General features: G+C 43.3%; 2 protein-coding genes across 2 annotated transcripts; one reads left to right on the forward strand and one right to left on the reverse strand.

Moving 5' to 3' along the window:
- The first annotated feature begins 8,958 nt into the window (after window positions 1-8,958).
- Window positions 8,959-17,914, forward strand: elmo3 (engulfment and cell motility 3). The gene is made up of 20 exons (XM_068739130.1): window positions 8,959-9,036; window positions 10,299-10,339; window positions 10,436-10,508; window positions 10,703-10,753; window positions 11,429-11,598; window positions 11,692-11,791; window positions 11,870-12,021; window positions 12,522-12,600; window positions 13,203-13,253; window positions 13,372-13,494; window positions 13,646-13,768; window positions 13,846-13,950; window positions 14,256-14,364; window positions 14,451-14,587; window positions 15,207-15,370; window positions 15,981-16,093; window positions 16,174-16,278; window positions 16,388-16,467; window positions 16,550-16,630; window positions 16,707-17,914. The coding sequence occupies exons 1-20, from the start codon at window positions 8,959-8,961 to the stop codon at window positions 16,917-16,919; spliced, it is 2,148 nt and encodes a 715-aa protein (XP_068595231.1). The 3' UTR covers window positions 16,920-17,914.
- Window positions 17,915-18,952: 1,038 nt separating this feature from the next.
- Window positions 18,953-23,485, reverse strand: fbxl9 (F-box and leucine rich repeat protein). Its single transcript, XM_068739760.1, has 11 exons — window positions 23,372-23,485; window positions 23,116-23,217; window positions 22,883-23,017; window positions 22,008-22,187; window positions 21,520-21,822; window positions 21,097-21,313; window positions 20,780-20,937; window positions 20,463-20,678; window positions 20,100-20,306; window positions 19,810-20,027; window positions 18,953-19,714 (listed from the first exon to the last, which is right to left on the reverse strand). Exons 1-11 carry the CDS (start codon window positions 23,411-23,413, stop codon window positions 19,564-19,566), a joined length of 1,929 nt encoding a protein of 642 aa, XP_068595861.1. The 5' UTR covers window positions 23,414-23,485; the 3' UTR covers window positions 18,953-19,563.
- Between the last annotated feature and the right edge of the window lie 1,895 nt (window positions 23,486-25,380).

Here is a 25,380-nt window from a genome sequence, read left to right on the forward strand (position 1 = left end):
CATGTGTCAAACTCAAGGCCCGGGGGGCCAAATATGGCCCTCCAAGTCATTTTTTGTGGCCCCCGAGAGATTTGTTTATGTAAAATGCTGCATCTTTCACATGTTCTTAACAGCCCACATTTGTTGGTTGTTCTGCAGTTCTGCCCCTCTCAACTGTGACAAAAGAGTTTTGTACAAAGTTAATGCCATAACTTGTGTTGGATGATATTTTTCTTTATTTATTATTTGATATTATTTACTTGAATAAGTTTGATTATTGATTGATGGACTAGTGTGGTTTTCTTAACCTGATCAATTGAAAGGATTTATATTACAATAACAGCAATAACATATCCATATATTTTCACAACTATACAATTGAATACGCAATGTTTGTAACTTAAGTAATTAACTACTTAAGGTAAACTGGCTGATGTCACATACACCTTGAGATACGAGTAGAATTCGTTCCTGGACCAAACTCATAACTCAGTTTGCTCATATCCCAATTCAATTATTTCCATATAAAATAACTGTTAAAAAAAATGTAATCTATTCAGGCTGTGTAAAAACACTCAAATCAACGCTAACAATGGAAAAACGTTGCTTTTATTTGCTATATAGACACATACACACACACACAAAATGAAATAACTGATGATATATTACTGTAATATAAAATTAAATGTTGTTTTATTCGGAGTTCTTAACTTGTCTCCTCATCATGTCTTTCCCTGCGGAGGGAAGCCAGCTCAGCATCGCGCATGGAAAACTCTCCACTGGACTCAAACTGTGCTCCAGTCAGATGGATCTAGTGGGAGAAAGGCCTGTTTGCTGTCATGAGTCTTTAAATACTTATTTATGGACATCGTCAAAAGAGTTGTGGAAGGTGGTGTTGTCCGTATTTGTTGCCTCCCTTTTTATTCTGTTGGCAGCCGGAAATATGGCTTATAGATAGAGAGGAACAAATGATGGGGTGAACCAAAACTCCTTTTCAGAATTTATCATCCTTTTAACTATCATTTTATTGCTTGAAATCAAAGATGCTTTCTGAATCTGTTCAGATAGAGGGACAATTACATTTAAAATAGCACAGCAGGGTCGACAGTTTCCTTTCTTTGGAGGGTTTATTCTTAAACTTCAGGATGTTTACAAATTCTAATTCAAGCAGGATCTTTAATTTCCTGACTCCACTGTAGTCAGATTACGTACATATTAATAAAGGATCTTCATATTTAATGTCAATTTAGAAAAAAAATCTGAATGAGAATAAAATTTATTAACATAAAGTATATAGTTTTATATACTCTATGTCCACAAATGTGGGTATGCAACACACGCTGCACTGTTTTCCATTCTATGTTCTAAACCTAAAGAATCGTCTACGTTACACTGAAAGCTCTCACCTTTAGTCTGATGTGGAGAGACACACGCGTTGATGCAGCAGCAGACAAGACAAACGATGACCGTCCTGCTGGGCAGCATGGTGGCCGGATCTCTGTCACAGCGTTAGTTGCATTTGACACCAACGTCCTTTTCTCTGTTGGTGCCTTTCTATCGCATTCCCTTCCCATTCCTTACTTTGCATCAGTATCCTCACGGAACTCTGACTGTACCCTTTTCAATGTTTTCTTTTTTCCATCCCTTCTCTCCACCTCCCATTCCTCTCTCTCGCCCTCTCTCTCTCTCTCTCTAAGGTTGCAGCCACTTGTCATCAGCTTCACAGACACTTTTTAAATCACTTTGTTTTCAACACTAAAAGAATCCCATTGATGTTGCTGCTTGTTCTTGGCTCGCCATCAGCATCCTCTTCCTCTCTCAAATCACTCTCTTTTCAGTTTGTCCAATCATAAATCTTGTGAGCTATTTATTGTATTTGTTCAATGGACACAGATATTCTTGCTTTCTTTCAAACAGATGCATGCATATTAGATTTTGTAATATTTTTGTGGTTAGGAGTAATTCACGGACGAGAGGCCACGTTTATTGCACTCTTAAAGTTATTTGTGTACTTGCAAAATGAAAGTTCTGTTTTTACCAACAGCATGGTCGCTCAGCGGATTGCCAAGATGGCCACGGGGGCATAGAATAGAATAGAATAGAATCCAGCTTGTCTTGTGTTACTCAGCTGGACAAATGTAGAAAACTCACGCCCCACCAACACGAGCCTAGCTGAGTGATTATTAAGTATAAAAAGCACAGACCCAAAGTTCTTTGCAGAGAACACAAATAATTACTTTGTTCACTGCTTGGTATGGTCTGTATTGAGAAAAGCTACCAGAAGTGCAACCATATAAATAAAATCCTTGAACACTATTTCATTTGGGCCTACATAAATGGCAAAATGTGAGTGCAGCACAGTTATATTGTGTTACATTTCCATGCATATGGCCTCACAGATGTGTCTCTGCTGATATCAGAGTTGGACAAAGCTGCATCTCAGGCTTAGATGTGGAAGTCGTGCCGCTGTGCAGGAATGCAGACTCAGACTGAGCTGAAAACAAGAGAACTGCAGCATCCGCAAATCCCCTTATAACAGCGCAAGAATTCAAATATATTCTTTCAATGGGTAAAGGCGAGGAAGATGTTACCCTTATAAAAGCCATCTGCATTTGGTGTGCTTGGTGTGTGTGTTTGGATTATATCCTAGATTAAGTGATGAGTGATCACCTGTTCAAGGGTAAGCATCATTATTAGGTTAATAGGGGCATGATTCTCGCTTTGGGTGCAAGAGGTCCCGGATTCGAATGCCGGACATCAAGCCCTGTATTTGTTTTGATTAGTATTTGTTTACAACGATGTATGTCGTGGCCGGCGAGATCTCGTGGTCTGCGCGATATGGAAACAGGATGACACAAAAACGACTGAAAACATTTGCATGAAATTATCCTCAAATATGAGCCGTTATAATTCAAGAGATGAAATGGTTTTAAATTATTCCTGAACATTGTGAAATTGGGCAGTTTTCATCATTTTGGCGTTTAACTTAAAAATTCTATTGAAATGAAATTGAGACATCTGATTCTACTTTTGTATACTAGTTTCTGTATTTAAATTAATGTCAAATGAACGTACATTGATCCAGTTGCATGCAAACTTTTTATTGTTCCTTTTTTCAGCCAGCAGATGGGAACATCCCACAGACAATATTATCACCGTTATTCGACCAGTCCTCCTCCAGCTTTTTCCAGGGGAACCCGGGAGGAGCGCAAGGAGGAGGAAGCCTCCGCTCCCAGGGCGCCGCACGGACCACGGAAGGGAGGCTGCGCCCCGGAGGAGCGTGAGGAGGCCTCCGCTCCCAGGGCGCCGCACGGACGTACCGACCCGGGAAGGGAGGCGGCGCCCGAGAGGTGCGTGAGGAGCAGGAGGCCTCCGCTCCCAGGGCATCGCACAAACCAGGGAAGGGAGGCGGCGCCCGAGAGGTGCGTGAGGAGGCGGAGGCCTCCACTCCCAGGGGTGTATTGTGTATGTATGTGTGTGTGTGTATGTGCCACCGACCCGGGACGGCGCCCAAGAGGTGCGTGAGGAGGCCTCTGCTCCCAGGGGTGTATGTATGTATGTGTGTGTGTCACCGACCCGGGACGGGGGACGGCGCCCGAGAGGTGCGTGAGAAGGAGGAGGCCTCCGCTCCCAGGGGTGTATTGTGTATGTATGTGTGTGTGTGTGTGTGTGCATATGTGCCACCGACCCGGGACGGGGGACAGCGCCCGAGAGGTGCGTGAGGAGGAGGAGGCCTCCGCTCCCAGGGGTGTATGTATGTATGTGTGTGTGTGTATGTGTGTGTATGTATGTATGTGTTTTTTTCTTGTTTGCGCGATTCCTTATTTGTGTGTGTGTTTTTCTCTTGTTTGCGCGATTCCTTCTTTATTGTGTGCGCTACGATTTGTTGTTGTGATTTGCACTTCAGGGCCACCGTAGGCCTCCGCTCCCAGTGTGTCGCACAAACCAGGGAAGGGGGACGGCGCCCGAGAGGTGCGTGAGGAGGAGGCCTCCGCTCCCAGGGGTGTATGTATGTATGTGCGTGTGTATGTGCCACCGACCCGGGACGGGGGACGGCGCCCGAGAGGTGCGTGAGGAGGCCTCCGCTCCCAGGGGTGTACGTATGTATGTGCGTGTGTATGTGCCACCGACCCGGGACGGGGGACGGCGCCCGAGAGGTGCGTGAGGAGGAGGAGGCCTCAATTTGACGGGACACATGATAACACTGGGAAACGTTCTTCCTCCAGCCATGTGGGCAGCTTTTGCAACTAACAATTGCATTCCTGCAGTTACTGACGATGGAGCCGAATCACATGTTGAAGCTTCTCCAGTGACTTAATGGGGCGTTTGTTCTCTGCTTCCAATACTAAGTTGTCGTCCATTGATCCGTTCGGTTGGAGGAGGGTGTCCGCACGGACCAGGGAAGGGAAGTGGCGCCCGGGAGGAGCGTGAGGAGGCCGCCTCCGCCCCTTCCAGAATGATTACAACATCCTCAGGGTCTTCACTGGGTTCTTCTCCTTCATGTCGCATGACAAAGATTCCATAAACCGTCTCTGCCATGGCCGTTCTGATGTTTTCGTCATCCATCTGTGAACAAAAAAATACAAGACAAAACATTAACAAAACTCCTCTTCATGCCAGTGGATTCAAATATTCCTGAAAATTTCATCCAGAGCCGCCCAGACTTTTTGGGTTATCTTGACGGATGGACAGACAGACGCACGCAGGCGATCACACAGCCTCCGACTCGCCAGAGGCAATTAACATACCTTGTATTCCTTCACCAACTTCTCCGGCTCTTCGTTCAAGCAGGCACAAAGACCTTTGAGGACACATTCTCGTCTACCAGCAATGCTGTCGGTCTAAGTGTGGAGATCAGAGAGGGAGAAGAAAAAACAACAACAACGTTAGGAACACCATCTCAACCTACCAGCAGAGCAGGTTTCACAAAGCTTAGACAACTTTTAACTTGATTCACAGGAAGTCACAACATTGAAGGCATTTTGAAATTAGAGGAAAAGAGAGTAAAAAAAAAAATATGAAGACAAAAATAATCTGATAGTTTGTCTTTTCCATCGTTATCATACCTGGGTACCATGATGCCCTTGAGTTTTCTCCCTTGTACTCCACCTTTCTTGACTTTCACCGTGAGCAGATTTGCAGAGTGAGCATCCAGCTCAGAGAAGATCTTTGACCGCAGACGCATCTTCGTGATTCAGAATTCACCTACAATAATACAAAAAACTACGGTAAAACTCAACCTATTTTGATATCGATGTTACATTTGATATGGCAGTACAGGCCATTGAAAACATGCACACCATGATATGTGTATCTATCCATTTGTATTTTCTATGGCACACAGTCTAGTCTGTAAACATGAGTTAAAGGTTTCAGAGAAAGAGACATCTCACTCTGAAGGAGATTTGCATTTCTCCAATGTAGCACTGCGTATTAAATTAATATTAGTTTGTTCCATCACACATTCATTCTTACCTCGCCCACCTTGTTTTGAGACCGGCCATCATGGGCGCTTCTCGGGCTACTTCTTCCTCCTCTTCCTACACCATCTGAGTGTAAAGGTCTTGTCCACCATCCTTGCCACCTTGTCGTCACTATTTCTTTTCTGTAGGCAGATCACTACAAGAACACAAATGACAACAGAATCTGCATAGTATTTAGTTCGCATTTAGATGGATTATAACGGATTCTTTCTTACCGTTCATAAGTCCCACCTAGGCGAAGCACAAAAGCACGCTGTTCACGCTCCAAAATGTCCTCCTTATGAAGTCTCGCGAGAACGATGCCTTCTCGCGCAATCTTTACCAACCGACCATATCAACGCGAAGATTGCTTCACTTTTATGGCAACTTGAATGAATCGAATAAATGTTAAATTGTCTGTGTAGCTGCCATCCAAGGTATCTCGAATATCTATGTCATTAATTTTGATTATAAACATAGACGTAAGGGGGAACCAAAATTTAAGTTCCGCATGTTCGTGCACCCCCCACGGTACGAGATTATTGGCGCGCAACCGTCGATGTCTGCAGATTTTGAACTGTGCTTGCCTATTTTCCATGAACTATAGTTATAGTCCCGAAATTCACTGCATATTCCTTGGCGTGAAATTGTTTGTATCTAATACTTATAAGGTGGATCTGAGTCAATACAGTATAGCCTTTTTATTCGGTGCACATTGTTTATAGGGGAAAACAGCAGGGGGCGACTGTAACCAGCTGCACCCAATCCGGAACTCTGAATTAGTTCATCTTCAACTTGTGGGAAATCATTGAAGAAAAGAGACTCTAGGTCTGAAAAAACATTCAACAAGTGCATTTCCGCAGATATACTTTATCTTCAGAATAAAAGTACGCAATGAAACGGTTGCGTCTTGGAGGAAAGAATATAAACGCAACTAAACGCCATGAGATACATAAAGTACGTCAGTCCATCAGCCACTGACAAGCATTTGATTATATCAAAACACGTAGTGCGGGAAAGAAGACGCTTCATAAGAAGGCTATTATCTTGAAATTCACAACCGGAAAGACTTTATCTAAATCTAGATTATTTTGTTTTTGTTTTTAATACGCTCGACTGAGCGACTCCAACGAACCCGGAACTTTTCAGCCAACTAATCGGTCCTGAAAACTTGTTGCGATGAGTTCCCTCCTCTTTTCCGGAACCGTGTGAGAGTTTCTCCGGGAGAAGTCGGCCCTGCGGACTCAGCTCGTTCATTCCGAGGCGACAGAAGGACAAATGACAGTAGCGCTCGGACTTATCGATTGAAAACCAGGTAGGAAGCAGTCTGGAAAAAAAAAGCTCTGCAGCAGTCACTCAGAATTCTTTTTTACAACCTTGTCCTGTGTGGGTTTTTTTTTTTTTTTACAAAGGTCTGGCAACAACTCGGGTTTAAACCACTGTAATGAGATCTATCGATCTATCGATCAGCGTTTTTCCTACATATCTTACGTTATAATCCACTTATTCACAAGATAAACATTTTTACACACACACACACACATTTTATTTTTTTTTGGGGGGGGGGGGATCTTTTAATCTTTCCAAATCTGCAAATGCATTCATTTTTAAATTGCTCCACTCCACTTGCTCCATGTCTGTTATATATTTCTTTACAACAGGCGTCATTATGACACAATACAGCTACAATTTTGAACGGTTCCTGTAGAATAAGGATCAAATACACAACAGATCATTTAATTGTTGTCCCCCTTCCTGGTCTTCGGGATTATAAAGTAGAGCCAAATACTCTGGTTGCAGGAAGAGCCTCGGTTTCAGTGGGTTTTCAAATGTCTTCATGTTCTTGCTCCCTCATGTCTTTAGGATAGGATGTGCTTTTCTCAGGCATGTCTCTGTCGAGTCACAGCGCTCCATTTATTTATAACAGTATGCTTCCACACTGAAGAGCTGCATCATCTAAGTAGTTATTACTCTGATCAGTACATTTATGATTAGATGTGTAAAATGGATTTGCATGCTGTAATAGTTCTGATGAGGATATCACTACTTTTTCAATACTGTAACTCTGGGGTGATATAGGAATATAGATGTAATCACTAAACCTTATGTTATGCACTTGTAATAACTATTAACCAATTATTACACCAATATCTACTCACTATAGCATGCACATTTGTCACGTGACTAAGACAAGCAACTTGACGTGTGAAGGTTCACAGGCAAATGCTCTCATCTCATTTGTCTTCTCATTTCCACCAGCGGGTCATCCAACCAGCCAGTAAAGAGATTGGAGTTAGGATACTATGTAATGGGGGGGGGGGGGGTGTCAGAGCAGCCTCGGCTCTTCCCAGTGTTGCATGAAGCCTTGAGCGTGTCCAGACAGGTCTGCGTGAATGTGGGGAAATTGCAGGCACAAGTTTAATCCAGTGTACTGGGAGGCTTCTGGAGTATTTTAACTCTGCGTTTGTTTGTCTGGTATGATTCCATTGCAATTAGATTTTCTTTTTTTAGTTTATACCAAAAGTGCAGGAGCTGTAAATCAATATTAGGATATTAATGCTCTGTTATAATAAGATGTGTCATGATATAATAGAACGCCTCTATGATCCAACAAGGATACAGTTTCGCCCTTTTTATTGTTTGTTAGTTTATTAGTAGGATAGCAGGAACTCGTTATACTGTATTTGGTGCAGCTCTAGATTGAGGAATACAGATTTACGTTGCAAAGAAAAGTCATATTTCAGCATTTTATCCACGCAGGACAAAAAAAAACCCAAAAGGGTTTCCATTAATGGTCTTCACTAGTGTCATTGTTATTTACATTTACATTTACACTTTTATTACACATATATAGAGGATGTTGTTGTTATTGTTGTTGTTTTCCTAACACAGCTACCCCCCCCCCCCCACACACACACTTGTTATTCAAGATGGAAGACACAATGGTCATTATACAGATACTGGAATTAAAACCCACAAATAGCCTTTGTTGCTGAAAAGCCATTACCGGACGGGAAGCTTTCCCTTTTATTTGCTGACTCATAAGCTGCACTCTGAGAAATCTCTTTTTTAAATGCATGAGTGAAAGAGGAACGCTGTGCTTTCCATCTTCGTAGTGAAAACGATAGTGACTGCTGCGAGGCTTTGGATTCTCCAGCTCCTCCTCAGAAGAGCACAAATCAAAAACTTTAACGCTGATTATGACAAAATGTCACACATTTGTTCAAGGTCCATTAACATTGTGACTTCATAACAGGCTGCAAGAGGATTTTACTGACCTGCTTTTATTTGACGCTGCATGTTTGTCTTATCGACCATAAATGTGTTACTTTTATTGATGATGAGCTCCAGGTGATTGTGGTCGCACCATGTGATCCACCGTCACCGGAACCGTGCATGTCAAAATAGGCATAAAATACACTTGATCACTTTGTGAAACAGACTTCATAACATGAGTTTATTATCCTCATTCCTCGCTTTCTATTAGCATAGAGTCTTGGAGTCAGGAGCTGCCATCATGCAACAGCTGAAGGACATAGTGAAGATAGCCATCAAGATGCCGGGGGCCTACCCCCAACTCATACAGCTGGACCAGGTAAGACAGACGAGCACGTCGATTCCATAAGAATTTATCGCTGGCCGTCCGGATACACAAGCTTCCCATGTCGCGATTGCATCTCATACGAGGCTCTAGTTTCTGTTCCCGTTGCTCTGACGATGACCGAGCGCGGGAATAGCTTGTCCTCAGTGAAGCCTTTTCAGGAAGCGCCTCCTCTCATAACTGCTTTATCAGCTGGCCTTGGTAAACCAAAGCACAGAAACGCCAGCAGTTGTCCTCAACATGTAGTTCTCCTTCTGGTTGTCTCTCTTGTATGTTTTTTGTTCCCACCCATGAGCCTCCCATGCTCACGCCGGCGCACCGCTATTTTATTGCAGCTTAATCTGACACGCCAAATGCAGGGCCCGAAAGCATCACAAATTTATGAGCCTATCAGATTGAAGAGATTTTTGGCACCTTATCTCTTTCTTTTTCGTGCAGGTTGCATGATGCGGTGTATTTTAGTGATGGTTGTGTTACTGACAGCAATCAAAAGGCTCCCCCCCGACATCCTCAAAGGATTATGCAAATTACTTTTTCCTTTTTGGTTTCTTCTCCTTCATGTCCTTCTCCTCCTTCATATTTTTTGCTCTAATCCCCCCCCCCCCAGTCTGTCTGTTCTGTTGACATAATATTGACCTCTTTATTTTTTACTCAGTGTTTTGCCGAGCACAATTGTTCAAACACTAGGCTGCATCTGGACAGCAGGTGCGTCTGACGGTTGCATATTGTCGGTCGTTTTAGAAGGTCTCTGAGAGAGTGGATTTAAATGCCACTGGTCGATTTGTTGTGAACGTCCATGCACTAGTAGTTTATTTTTACATAATAGCCAATCCTGGACCCGCTGGCTTCAATGCACGCGTCTGATTGGTCAACTGTGTCGCCTGCCACTTTGCAACAGAACAGTCTCTGGGTCTACCACAGAGCCCAAAGACGTTTTTTTTATTGGTTGACCGCCGACTTACCGCTAATGGCAGGATAAGTGAGAGTCAGACATGGAAGTAGTCTGACATCGCTCAGAAAGCGTCGAGCTAGCTCTAGGATTTCCTCTTCTTGGCAAGCAAGGTCTGCAGCCAGCGGGAATAGTTGTGGCGCCGTGATGATCCAATAACAACATGTTCTTACTGACGCAGGCGTTCAGCTCCACCGGCAGTGTCGGCAATGCAATGACCCGCGTGTAAGCAGCAGGTTGTGTGTTTTTAAATGATGAGGATCTGTATATAAATCTAACTGTGTGAGGCTTTGCTGTGTCTTTGCAGAAAAAGCCGCTGTCTGCTGTAATAAAGGAAGTGTGTGATGGGTGAGTTGAACACAGCCGGTTCTTTTGCTGCCTCTACATCCTGATAATTATAATCTGATCTCTTACTGTGATGGTCGATGTGTGTGTATTTGTTAGCTGGAACCTCCCAGGTCATGAGAACTACGCTGTGCAGTACGCAGACGGAGTGCAGACCTACATCACCGAATCGGTGAGTCGCATCCACGCGCAAATCAATGCAACTTAAATTAAACGCCTCACAGGAGAGCAAAGGTTGATGCGTCTGCAGAGAACGCTCCTTGTACCGGTCTCCTTGTATCTTAATCGATAATGCAGCCTGTTCTTGATGCTAGTCACCTGTAGGTTACAATCATTTTTTTTTTCCAATCCTTGTCTGTGTCATAGAACCGTCTGGACATTAAGAACGGCTGCATTCTGCGTCTGGCCAAGGCACCGGTGAGTCTGCATCACCCGGCCGTGCTGCACTTTCACCTCCCCCTCCCCACATTCTTGTCCTGGGTCTCTCACTCCGATCACTGTTTCAGTGACATCATGCAGGAAACAATCCGTTGCACGGTCCTGATCTGTCACTGCCAATTACAAGTACAGTAACACCTCGACATACGAGCGTGTACAATCCTCAAACAGAAGGATGCTGTCGGGAAGACAAAGCCTTCCAAAGGTGTAACTATTATGTCTAAGTCTATGTAAGTCTACGTGTAAGGCGGAATAGTGTCCATGTATCCCTCGCTCTTCCAGCGCACTGCTCACCGCCATTAGTGCTATCATCTGTCTACAACTTAATCTAATAATAAAAGCACATTTTATATTACAATAATACTGTATATCATTTATTAAATTGTGTGCGTATGTATATAGCAATGTGTTGATTTTGAGTGTTTTTTAGACAGCCGGAACGGATTAAATTGTTTTAAGGTGTTTTATATGGGAAATTGATTTGAGTTACGAGCTCGGTCCAGGAACGAATTATGCTCGTATGTGGAGGTATTACTGTAGGTAAGTGTCAAAGAGCTTGTGTACCGTACCTCAAACAACTACAAAAGGGGGGGGGGGGGGGGGGTTGCATTGCAGCTGTGTATTTTGATGCTTCTCTGCCTCTGGCGAACGCAGGGTCGCTGTGCAGAGGACTTGTACAAAGGTATCCAGAGCTCTGACGCCGGCGTGCGGTGCGATTCCCTGAAGGAACTGGCGAGCATTTCCACTGATGTGACCTTTGCTCAAGAGTTTATCAACCGGGACGGACACCTCCTATTGGTCAAGATAGTAGAGGCCGCTCATGAGTGAGTGCTTTGTGCTTTGTGCTTTGTGCGTTGGCATGTTCCGATTTAGTGGCAACAAACTCTAAACATGCGTTTCCTTTTTCATATGTTCAGGAGCAACGTGATTATGACCCACACGCTGACGGCCTTCATGGAACTGATGGATCACGGGATAGTTTCCTGGGAGAACCTCTCGTCTGTCTTCATCAAGAAGGTGCTTTATCTGTCGCGCCACGGATTTATACTTTCCATTTGCCGGGCCGACACTCTCTTACCGTTTCTCTCCATCCAGATTGCCGGCTTTGTCAACGCCAAGCCGACCGATGCATCGATACAGCAGGTGTCCTTGGACATCCTGGAGAGTATGGTGCTCAGCAGCCACAGCCTCTTCCTGCAGGTCAAACAGGAAGTCACTATGGAGAGGCTCAACGCTTACCTCCGAGTGTAAGTAAAAGATAGAAATGGGCGCTTTTCTGAGGCTGCATTCACCTTAGCTGAAAGTAACACAGCAGTTTTTTCCCCACACTTATTATGTATCTATGTGAAATTTATTTTGACATTGGTGTGAACAGAATTCTACCACAGTCCCACATTCACAACAGGCATGCCGACGAGCAACTAATCCGACGACAGATTTGTGTCTTTGAAACTTATATTTAGAGGCCAATCATATTATTTTTTTGATGATGATGATTTCATCTTTTTTCAGATGTAGCACTGAAAACAAAACAAATATTCATTCTCGGTGAAAGTGAAAGCGACAACACGCTCGACAGCGAGACGACATACGACCACAGACAGGCTGAAGTGCTTCTCGGTAGCAGCATTGTCTCTGTAACAGGAAGTTATTGTAAATGTAAAGCAGGGGTGTTAAACATTTCATCTGCTGCTTTTCACACCATTTTGTTAGTTTGCGTATCTTTCTCCTCCCTGATGTCTTACAGGTCTAACCAGCAGATCCAGACCAAAGCCATGGCTCTGCTTATGGCATTGCTGCAAACGGCCGGGGACTCGGACAGACAGGTGCTGCTGAGCTTTCTTTTCCTCTCCTCCAAACGCAGTTCTTACCGACTTCCTCTTTCCGGAGCTATTCAAAGTGACTTGCGTCGCAGGTAGGCGTGTAGGTTTGCTTCACAGCCTCCCTGTGCATCCAGACAGACACGCCTGCAGCTGAACACACCTGATTCTAGTCACCATAACTATTTACTGTGGTGCATTCATGCTTTAATGTGAAGCTTCTCGAACTGACTCATCTCTCTGATCCTCCCTGTAAAGATTTCTGCCCCCTCCACCCACCTACTCCCCGGTCATTGTACAGACAGTTCCTTCATTAAGCCCTCCATCAACCTGCTTTTGTTCCTCACGCACACACTTTCTCACTTTAGCAGGAGGTCAACAAATCCGCCCTTCTTATCGGCGAGTCGCTCCCGAACACGTTGAGCTACAGACGCGTGTTCCAGCATGCGATGGTAACAGAGAGGCCAAAGTCTCACACGCTGAACCTCAGCCAGCCATTCGAGCAGTGACTGGCACAATATCGCCCCCCCACGTCAGAAACACGTCATCGCTGTGACACTTGACTTGTTCTCACTTTGTTCTTTTTGTCTTTATCGTCTGTTTTCCAGGACATGTTTGCATTCCTGAATAAGGACAATCTCCGGCAGTACATCTATAAAGTAAATCACCTCCTTCTGTACATTTAAAGTTCACGAGACTTCCTCACTTTAAGAAGCCCCCCCGAGGGTCCTTGTGCAGAGCTGACGCGTTTAGGAGAATGACTGATTTTTGTTGCAGAACATCATCCACAGTTCTGACTCGGTCCAGGACGAGATGGCCCACTACCTCTACGTCCTGCAGTCGGTTACCCTGAACCACCTAGAGCCTCGCATGAGGACGCCTCTGGACTGTTACAGCTCGGTGAGTCATAACGCATCAAATCATCTGGCTAAACTGTCTGCCAGTCGCGCTACACACACACGCTCTTCTAACAGCGAGGGCGTTAAATAATTGAGGGCTCCTTTTTTTATTATTGTCCTGACCCATCTCTTTCTTCCTCCTGTGACTGCAGGAGCAGAGAGACGTCCTTCACAGTTTACGCCAGGCAGCGTTTGAGACAGAAAGTGAGAACAGTCTGAGCAACGAGAGACGACACTCGCTCTGCGCCAAAGAGTTCAGGAAGTTGGGCTTCTCTGTACGCGATCCTCCTGGCTGTGAGAGTTTGCCTCTTCCGATGACTTTGGTTAACGGCTCTCCGTGGTATCTTTTCAGAACAACAGCAACCCCGGTCAGGACTTGCTGCGAACGCCTCCTGGCCTTCTAGCGTTGGACACCATGTTTTACTTTGCTGCACGCTATCCTGACGCCTTTAGCAGGGTGAGAGATTTGACCTTCAGCTTTTAAAATTATATTATGGACGGGAATATCTTCTGCATTTTTATCGTAACTGATAAATAAGTCATCATTCCCATGTCTAAAATGAGAAGAAAAATACCTGAGGTATATATTTTTATTATCTAATTACAGTTATTGATGCTCTTACATTTTCACCTTTCTAAACCCATCGACCGTAAGCTTCAGTTTATTATCCCAGTTGTTTTTAACGCGTAACGTTAATAGTGCGAGTCGGGTTTACTTGGCTCAATATCACAACTCAAGCTCGTGTTGATTTGTTTCTTCAGTTTGTGTTGGAGAACAGCAGCAGAGAAGACAAACACGAATGTCCCTTTGCCAGGAGCAGCATCCAGCTCACGCTCATCCTCTGTGAAATCCTTCGTATCGGAGAACCCCGTGAGTTAGATTTCATGGTGTAGTCGGTAACCTCCGTTGAACCGACTGACCTTTCATCTCCCTCCCTCCCTTCCGTTCGTCGGCAGCTTCAGAGACGAGGTGTGACTACCACCCCCTCTTCTTCAGCCAGGATCGTCTGCTGGAGGAGCTTTTCTGCGTCTGCATCCAGCTGCTCAACAAGACCTGGAAGGAGATGAGAGCCACACAGGAGGACTTTGGCAAGGTGCGTTAGCGACGAGTAGCGCAGCGTGGGCATGACTGAGTTAGTTGGTGAAGGAATTAACTAGCATTGCAGACTAGCTTCAAACTCATCCAAAAATCCAAATGCATGTCTGTCCTTTGATGTGGAGGGTGTGGGGCAGCAGATGCTACAGCTAATTGGGTTAATAAAGAGCAAACTTATCAATGACTATGAGAGATCAGAGTGGAAGGGGTGCAGGCTCAGGTGGGAAAACACACGAGCCTATCAGAGACAGAGGGTGTGGTTTATGTTGTCTATCAAGATGAAATGAAATGAAACTACTTTTTGTTTGTGAGCACACAAAGTTGCAGCTCTTTTTCTTGCTGTCGAATCAAAAATAAACGCTGTGAATTTGGCTGCCTGTAACTTGGCTGTACACAAAGAGGAGGTTTTCCTGAACTGAAAGAAACGTACCATACACTCCCTGGTGATGTGTCTTATCGGAGGAGAAAAGTCCATTTTGACTTCCTGAGCAAACCTAAGATATAAAGACAAGACGTTTTTGAATTGAAACATTTGTTCTGGGGGCTCTAATGGGGTGTAAACGTGGAAAGAATGGCTGACCCAGACTTAATGTGCGTGACCCTACCTTCATACCCAGGTCATGCAGGTGGTGAGGGAGCAGATCACCAGGACGTTGTCCAGCAAGCCGACCTCCCTGGAGCTCTTCAAGAACAAAGTCAACGCTCTCAACTACAACGAGATCCTAAAGCTACGGCAGACGGAGCGGCTGCACCAAGAAGAGACTCTCGCTCCGCCTGTTCTGTGAGTACCAGGATGTCGACAAGATGCAGCAGCACCTTCATGCTGCTTTATCTACCGTTACGAGCCGTCTGTGCACTGTTATCGACCCACCCCTCTACTGTACCCCTACCCATTTCCCACACGCCTACAAACACTTTTGTATTCTAATACAGTAACTCAAAACTTTAACAAAAAAGTGCAATGTAGACACGACGCGAACGACTCTCGCTGATGCTAAGTGGACGACGTGACAGAGGGAGGTGCTGGAACGCACTTAGGTGCGGCTCTTTGTGTTTTCTGAACGCAGATCCCGTTCAATATGTACAGTACCGGTACTGTATTTTATATGTTGCAATATGTATATGTGTTGCAATATGTATCTTATTTATTTATTTAACTGCTTTATTCTTCTTATTTGTATTGGCGCTATGTGCTGGAAAGAGCCTGGTTGTGAATCCTACCATGAAACTATGAAGAAAAATGTGTTGTATGAGCACTAATTATTATCTAGGACAGGTAATGTGCTCTGTTCTGCAGCTTTTGTCTCAATTTCATTGCAAGCATGTCCGCAGAGCTACAATATAATACTAGTACAGGACTGAAGCCTTTCAAAGTGTGTGTCTCTTTCCAGTGAACTCAAAGAGCGGCTGAAGCCAGAGCTGCTCGAGTTGATCCGACAGCAGAGACTCAACAGGTTGTGTCACGGAACGATGTTTAGGAAGATCAGCAGCCGACGCAGACAAGGTGAGACGGCGCATTCATGCATGCTTAGAGAAAAGCAGTAGACTGTCTTGTTTGACTTAACCTGTGGATGGTTTTCTCAGATAAACTATGGTACTGCCGCTTGTCGCCCAATCACAAAATGCTCCACTATGCTGACTTGGTTGAAGACATGGACAATCCACCGATTGAAACACTGACACAGAAGAGTGAGTTTCATCTGGAGCAAATTGGCCAAGAAAATGATTTTGGAGCTCTTTTTTTTGCTTCTTTGAATGAAATGAACTCAATCTCCTTTGTGCGTTCTCTTGCTGTCAGTTTCGGTAGCGGATATCAAATGCTTGTTGATGGGAAAAGACTGTCCTCACATGAAGGAGAACAAAGGCAAACAGAACAAGGTCCGCAACACTCCTCATCTTTAAGACCCAGTGTTCACCCATTGTTAGTTGACATCTCATGGTCATTCTGTATGTTCTGCAGGAGGTGCAAGACTTGGCATTTAGCATTACATACGACGCAGAAGAGCGTAGCTTGAACTTCATCGCCCCCTCAAGGACTGATGTGAGTCTTTATCGGTTTCCTCTTTTCTGTGTGCATGTAATGAACAGTACTAATATCAGGGTCCTTTTTCTGTCAGTTTTGCCTCTGGACGGATGGACTGAGCGTTCTCCTGGGTCGAGAGATGAATAGTGAATCCATGCGCAGTGAGCTGGAGATCCTCCTCTCTATGGAAATTAAGCTTCGCCTCCTGGACCTTGAGAATGTTCCCATTCCCGACAGCGCGCCGGTCATCCCCAGACCACCTAGCAACTACAATTTCTGCTATGACTTCAGCCAGACTGAGCAGTAGAGACTGTGTGCATGTGTAAATAAACATATAATATAAAGAGTGTGTATCTGTGCGTGTGGTGAGAGTTGTGCATCTATGCAGATTTATAACCTCAAATACAGATTCTCCAGTCTTCTCCATCTTCTCCAAGTGAAACAATGAAATGCAGAAATCCTGCAGAGCACGTCTATTAACTACAGCAATGGATGTGCACTGCAGCCTGTTCTTGATCACTGCGGTTTCTTTCTGGTTCCTGCTCCTCTGCCAGCTACAAAAACTCCAGACACTGTATATTATTATACTTATACGATAAAACCACTCAAGTAAAGGTACTTTCATTTTGTTTTGTATTCATTTTATATTTTTGAATATATTAAGGATTATGTATGACCCATGAATGAGTCCTGTATGTGTTGACGCTTATTGCTGGTTGGGGCTGTAGATTTTTATGTCTCAAAATGTGGTAGATTACTCATTTGTATTTTTCAACAGCTGCTTTCTTAAATATACCTGCAGGTTTTGCTCTGAAAGCTTTGCATAATTTATTTTCTGATGGCAGTGCAACTCTGCATTTGGTACCACACAACTGTTTCTCTCTGTTTTGAATCAATAGCAGTTGCACCTTTGGCACAATTGATAATTTGATAATTAGAAGAAAAAAAACATGCAGTATTTTATAGCCAATCACCCTAGTCTTTTTATACTATGATGGAGGCGACATGCTCAGACTCGCTAGTAGCAGCTTCTCAAGCACTGACGGGTCCTATTTCATTGGATTGGACCATTTACTTGGTCTAATCCACTTTGTCTGACATTACATGAATAAACTGACCATCAAGGAGGAAAAAAAGCGCTATAAGCCTCGCTTTGACTGAAGTGTTATAATGAATAATTATTCCACAATGCATACAATATAAAGGGATATTTCTATAATTAGGCTATAGTCCTAACCACATCATTCCTCATTGTGCTCTGTGTATATTGCAATCTGCACGTTCTTCTCTCGAGCTCTCTCAATAAATAGCAAATAAAAATACTCTATGAAAGTTATGCATTCTAAGTTCATATTATCGACTTTTGGTATCAGAAGGCTAATTGTGATGTTTTACTTTCACATGAGACTACCTCTGTTTGCTGGTGCAGAGTGTGCTTGTTTTGACAAAGTTATTATATAGTATCTTAGTGAAACAGTTTCTAGGATGTAGTCAAGTGCTGCAGTACCTCAGTTCATTTAGTTATTCAGGTTCTAAAATAGGCAGCGCTATTAAGAGGCTCGGAGAAGCTAAAAATTGTCGATAAAATAATCCAGAATAAAATAAAGATTTTGTTTAAATCTAATTTAATTATATTTAAGATGAAGTTGGTAAGGCATCAAAATGCACACACATGTTATTTCTATGTACTGTGGAGAAGAAAACCCATAATAAAGTCCAACAACAAATATACTCCAGGAATCTATAAACGAGTGATAATGATCATAATTACCTCCGCCGTGGAGGTTGTATTGGACGGTTTGTTTGTTTGACAGGTGATGAGAGACAGACAAGTTTGAATGAGGGAAAGAAGACATAGTATGACAGTGCTTTTGTCCTTTCAAGCAATATAAAAATAAGACACTCGTCTCACACTGACAGAGTAGAAAGCAACAAACCCACTCAGTGCGCCGTGAACCGGCTCCAACAACAGTGGGGAGGCTTGTTTGACTGTTCTGTCCGTGCAGACACTGCAGATTGGCGTTCGCGTTCTGCTCTGCGCTGACCTTTGGTCTTGCCTAATCTACGTCATTAAGAGAAAGCTGCAGTAGAAAAGTATTCACAGTAATCGTTCTATTCAGCCAACGGGCATTACTGGAAGGCTGCTTGAACTTCTATTGAATCGAGACAAGGACTTCGCTCAGACCGTGCTTTCATTGTGAGCCTGGTTTGCCTTGCACAATACGGAAGCAGCTTGAAGCTAGTCACGCGAGTATTTGTTTTATTTTTATATTGAAAGATATTGCATAACAAGTCAATACAAAACATGAAACAAAAAAAATACAATACAATAAGCTTACCAGCGGGAGGAAAAAATAAATAAGTAAAATAAAACAGGTTCAGCTTACTATATTATCTAGAAATGTTTTCACAGCTTTACTAGTCACACGGGTATGTCTGCGGTGTGGAAGTATTTTGAAGTGGATAGCAAAAACCTTGCTTTGAGGTGCTGTTCATTTGATTTTAAAATATTCATATTTAATATTTCCAGTTGCACTAGTCCAAGTCCAAAGTGAAAAAAGTATTTTATTTATTACTTGAATGTTCAAGCTATGCCACAAAAGTTCTCTGCTTAAGAGTTAAATGTTGAAATAAGATGAATAAAATAGAAAATAAGGGATATTCTGCATCCATTTTTTCACGATGTTTTTTTTTAATATGTATTATAGAAGTATTGGTTCAGAACTCGTTATCGGTACAAAATCAAATGACTCGGACTCGGGGGGGCAAAAAAACCATGATCTGGACTTCCCGACCCGAGATAATATTTTCTCCTTATTGTGGCAGCCACACTGTGATGTTTCAGTGACTGGTTATTTAGTTGAACATCTTAGTTCAGTTTTTCTTAAATTTTCATAAAGGTACATGAGCTTTTGTCAGAGAGTTTTGTGAATGAAATGGTCCAGCCACAGTCACTCGGAGTGCAAACAATTAGCAGTGGAAATTTCCAAGAAGGGCAGCTGTGACTGAAGAAGATCGACGGTTTTTGCGGAGACCTTTTGGCACCTTGAAATGTGGAGTGTTCTGAGACGCTTACACTGCTGCACCACGAGGAACAAGGATCTGGGGGAGTTCAAGCATCAGAGACAAAGACAGATCAGGTTTTCCTCCTTTATCTGTGGCTGCAGGTACAGCAGATATAAGGTTCAGTCACTCACTTGTCAGTGATGTCACCACAACCAGACAGGCAGAGATGCTGGAGTCTGTGCAGATATGGTGCAGCCTGTGCCACCCCATGGTCACTGATTCCAGAACAGTGGCTACAGGTCAGGCTGGTGAGGCTGCGGCAGTGCTGGGCAACCGATGCCAAGCTGGCGTCAGTGATCTCTGGCAGGGTGGAGAGAGATAGATGGCGGAGGTCTGGGTAACGCACCACCTGAAGAGGTGAGAAATTGATGATTTCAGTTTGAGATATTCTAGCATCCCTGCCAGAAACCTTTCTTCCCACCTGTGTGATGCTGCTATCCGTGACTTTGGGGCAGCCGGAGAGATCCAGTTCCTGCAGCATTCGGAGAGCCAAAAGTGAAGTTCCAGGCTGTCGCTTAAGGAGCTCCTTATGCGTCACTGGCTTGGGTTGCTCATCGAGAAGCGACGGCGGGGGCATGAAGAAGCCCATGTTGCCAAATGTACGGGTGAACCTCGGACCCTTGTCTCCCTGTTGTAATAAGAACATTAACACAGTACCTGTAACTATGATACGATTTCTTTTTTTTTTTTTTTTTTTTACTAAAGGTGCAGTCATTGTAGCCTGAAAGGCATCAACATAGCTATTCCCTCATTTTATTTCACTCTTCACATCTGTGGTCCTCACCATCTCCTTGTCAGCTTCACATTTTCTTGTTTCTTCCATCCCCAGCAGGCCCCAGTCTGTGATTTCTTTACACCAGCCCAGCCTCAGGACCACAAGCCTCTTTAGCCATGTGGCTATAGAGCGCAAAGACAGGTCAGTCACATTGACACATGATGTCAAGTCAAGCTCACGGAGAGTATTCCCAAAAAACTGGGCGAGAGAGAAAACAGTGGAATCCTGTGGAGAGGGGGCAATGAAGATATTTGTTTAATGTACTTTAACAGACAGACGTTCAAATGAACAAATACGGTTAAAAAAAAAAAAAAGCACAGACTGACCCGAATGTAGGGACACCTCTTGAGACTGAGCGTCTCCAACTGTGCTCTGGCAACACCAAATCTTTCCAAGCTATTCACCATCTCTGTTCCATTGATGTGCAGACACTCTGATAGATCCAGACTCCTCAGGGACGACACAGACAGGAGGTCAGTGAGGCCTGTGGATGAGAAGAAATCATTACCTTACCAGGTACCAGCTTAATGCTTTTTTTTTTTAGTAATGGAGTTACTTTTAATAATGTATTAGATATAAGCTTTGCTGTATTTACAAATCAATCTTCAAGTCTGCGATACACAAAAATATACAATCTGGGTACCATCTTCAGTGATCCTCCAGTCGTGGGATAAGGAGAGGTGAGTCAGTGTCTTCAGGCCCAGCACTACAGCCTCGACAGCCCTGTTAGTCAGCCTAGGGCAGGCACTGATGTCTAGTTTCTGGAGGTTCGGCTGGTGCTTCACCAGAACCTCCACTGCATAGTCAGTCAGCTCCTTAGATCCATGAAGACACAGTTCCTCTAAGACCAAACCCTGAACCTGGTAAAATAGACGGAGCTTTAAGAAGTGCTACAAAACAACTCACAATCCTATGCCTTGCGTTCTCTTAAGATAAGAAATTGAAAGTCAAAGAAGTTAAAGGACATGTTAAGTTATGAAAAGACTGAATCATAAATGAAATCTCAACATAAAAGCAAGCTACGGTCAATAAAGAAGCTGATGCACGGAATGCAGGTATCTTTGACCTGTGTAATAGCACGCAGTGACACAGGGGTCATGGAGGTTCTGCTGAGGTCCAGAGATACGAGGGTAGATTTCTGCTCCATTAACAACATCTGCAAGTAGCTCAGTGACAATGATGAAGAACGATCAACGGCTTCAATCGGGTACCCTGGATCCCGGAAGGATTGAAAAGCAATGTGGCACCCTGCCAGAGAGAGGCGGCGGAGGCGTGGAGTACAGTCCGTGAGACGACCGAAGGTGATGTTGGAGAGGTAGCGCAGGTCGGATAGGTCCAGCTCCTCCAAACCAGACAGAGCTGCCTTGACCTGGAACAAGGACGTGGACATCGAGAGGAAATGTTACCATTGCCAAGATAATACCTACATTAACCGATACGTGGAGGTCTTGAACTACAAGTCTTAATTCTTAGTTGTCATTATGTGGGCTGGAATCCCTCAAGCCCCCGATTATATATATATATAGAGAGAGAGAGAGAGAGAGAAATAAATACCTGGTCTCTGTGTTTGTTCCGTGAGAGGAACGCTCCGGACATGAAGAGGCTGTCCAAGCCTCTGAGGTCCAGCCGACGAAGAGAAGTGAGGCGTGGGAGGAGGGCCAGCAGAGAGGTCTCCGTTATACTACTACCAGGCATGGCAAAGCTCTGCAACTTAGAGCCCAAGCAGAGACCAACCTGAAATAAAAAGCAGAGACATTTATGAAGCCAGACAGACAGAGCAAAGAATTCCAAGACTAGAAAAAGGAGACAGTCAAATATGCAATCAATTGAGGAAGTAAAGGTAACAGGAAGACAAACTGAGTAGGTAATTTCTAATATACTTACTGCTGTGTCAGTAAAAGAAAATGACATTGTCAGTGTAAATGTTACAGTATATATATATATATATATATATAAATAAATAAAACACTGTGTCAAGGGTCAACACACATGATGTCCTACATTGAGTGTTATCAGGTCATGCTGACCGGCAGATGGACTGACGGACGGATCGACGGACAGACAGACACTTTATTAGAACTGCATCCTGTTAGGATGGCAATTTACGAAACGACAAGACTGATCCATTCAAATACGCCTGGCTATGTACGAATTTTGAAAAGAAAAGATAGAAAGAAATCACATTTCCATAAAAAGAATTCTCGCCTGAGGTCAAACTGTTTCCGAGTTGAACAATAAGAACTAAATTTAGGCTTTTTTTTCCCCACAAGGCCTTGACATGAAATGAGAACAGAATAAATAGTTACAAAAATCCTCATCGTTCAACTGATATGAATATTCTCCTCTTTAAAAATAATCTATAGCCCTCGTGCTAACCCAAGTAGTTAACCCCTTAGTGTAACCCAGTTTTAATCAGGAATGCGTTGCACCTCCAGAAGCAGCAACCTGGACACACTGAACCCATCGAGCTGGCTGATAATCAGGTTGCAGCGTGACATTCTGCCCAGACCCCTGATCAGGTCCACAGACGAGGCTGTTGCCGGGAAACGAAAGGTGATGTTCTTCTGCACAAAGAGACAAACAGCAAACATCAGTCCTCAAGGTGACACACATACATGCAGTTCTTACCTGATTCACATTTCAGACGTGCTGTGGAACGTACCTGGAAGCGCAGGTCCTGGCTGGCCATGCACCAGCTGCGGCAGACCAAAGAAGCTTCCCTCCTGTCTGAGGGGTGAAGAAAGCTCAGGATATGAACTACCATCTGCAGATAGAAATAGAGTGAATATCAATACAAGCGTCCCATTACTATACAGTGCACTGATCCTGCAAGACAAAGTCCCTCTGGACGCTAGGCACTCCTGTTTTTACTCATCGTGATATTTATATTTATATGTATATTAAATAACATGACTCACCTCCAGAGGCAGCTCAGGTGTTTCCTTCGTGTCCTGGTCCATCCCAGATTCTGCTTCGGTACTACAGGTGAATTAACTAACCATCCAGTAGCTAAAGTTACACTAGTTAGCTTCGGTTTTTACCAGCGATGCTCGGAGATGTGCCGAGGCTTCGAAGCGTGCGTCGAGCAATGAAGGCGCGCTTCCGGTAATACGGGAAGCGCGTATCGAGGCCACTAATTATGACGTCAGAGGCCTCGCTGCCCGGCTGTACCACGTGATTGCTTCGGGAAGTGGCTCAGCTTCAGATTTGATTTGACAGCTCGGGTCCATTGAAGGAGAGTTCGCATAGCATTTAAATAGTTTGGAGAGTTCGGGGAGAACATGGAAACTCAGCACAGATAGGACAGGATTAACATAAATGCATATGCATATCCCAAATGAGAACAAATGGTGTAAAGAAACCTAAAAAGCGTATCTGTTTTTATAAAATCTATGCAGTTTTGGTTTTTGCTTTACTTTCTACACTTTTTAAATTTGAAGTCAGACATGAAAATCAAGACACAAGTTAAAAACAGAAATTTATTTAAACAAAATTCACAAGACAGGACTACATCAGGGACAGTAGTTATAACAAGCCACAAGCACTCACCTCTTCAATTCTTTTGCATACAGGCACACACACCTACACACACACACATACAGGAAAGACAACACTAATCCTTTCTTAAGATTGTCTGGCAGTATGTTTAGCTGGTTTATGGGCCCAACATCTGAGGCTGCATTAATAATCAAACATCCGACACTAAAAGTACATTTCTTACATCATGGCTGACTTCTACACACATTCACAGCACAGTTTATTTCATATTATTTGGATGCACATAAATTAATGTCATGACACTGCATGTAGTAGTGAATTGAAAATCTAAACAAGGAAAAAAAGTATTTACATTATTGTTAAAACCAAACAAAAGAAAACAGGATCACAGAAAACACTAACTAGCTGTGTAGAAGTGTCATAAAAAAATTAAGGGCTAAATATTTGTTATTGCCGCTGCAGAGGAGGTTATGTTTATGCCTGCGTTGGTTTGTCTGTTAGCAGGATAATTCAAAAAGTTCTGGATGAATCTTGATGACAATTTCAGGAAATGTTGGGAATCTTGATTAGATTTTGGTGATGATCTACAAGAGATCCTGGATTCTGGATCACTTTGAAACTATGATATATGATGTTTGAATTAGCTATTAAACTTGCTTAAAGCACAAAGACAGATTCAAAAAGCATTCTGCAATGACGATCCTTCAATATGCACTTGTAACATATTTTATGATAGCAGGATAGATCATGTGTAATTCCATCAGAAGAAGTTGTAGTAGGTCGGTTATTAACTTGTAAAACAATATTTAGCTATGCAACACAAAGGTAAACAACAAATTATAAGGCAAATTGTGATTGCGAGATTACAAGATAATCTGTAAACAGTCAGAATACAACAACAGCAAAAACCCTTTTGAATGTTTCAGAAAGACAAGAAGTTCAGAGCTGTAAAAATGAACATAAAAATTATAAATGACTGTCACTAAGACATCCCAGACCAGTAAATGGATGATGCAAAAGAGCTTAATCTCTGAGTATGTAACTAAACTATGAATGTCTTACCTCTATGGTGGAAACACAAAGACTTTCATGAAGATGGAAGCAGTGAGTGGAGGTTCAGCGACGACTGCAAAGTAATGGCCGTATAGACCGGTACTTTGTCCTGGTCCAGTTTGTAAAAATATGTAAAGTAGAAATAAATAAAAGGCTAAAACAGAGATGCCCCCCCCCAAAAAAACCAAAGCAGTAGGGCTAACTAAAGTAAAATTCAGTTAATCCAGTTTGTGAATCACGATTGACAGATTTTTTTTGTTTTTGTTTTGATTTTTGCATGGATGTTATAGCTTTAGACTATAATGGGACGTTTTAAAGGTAGTAGGTAATGAGAGTAAAAGGTTCACAATGTTGCACGTTTATTCACAATATGTCC

The sequence above is a fragment of the Brachionichthys hirsutus genome, chromosome 5, assembly GCF_040956055.1.
Source record: "Brachionichthys hirsutus isolate HB-005 chromosome 5, CSIRO-AGI_Bhir_v1, whole genome shotgun sequence".
Taxonomy (NCBI): Eukaryota; Metazoa; Chordata; class Actinopteri; order Lophiiformes; family Brachionichthyidae; genus Brachionichthys; species Brachionichthys hirsutus.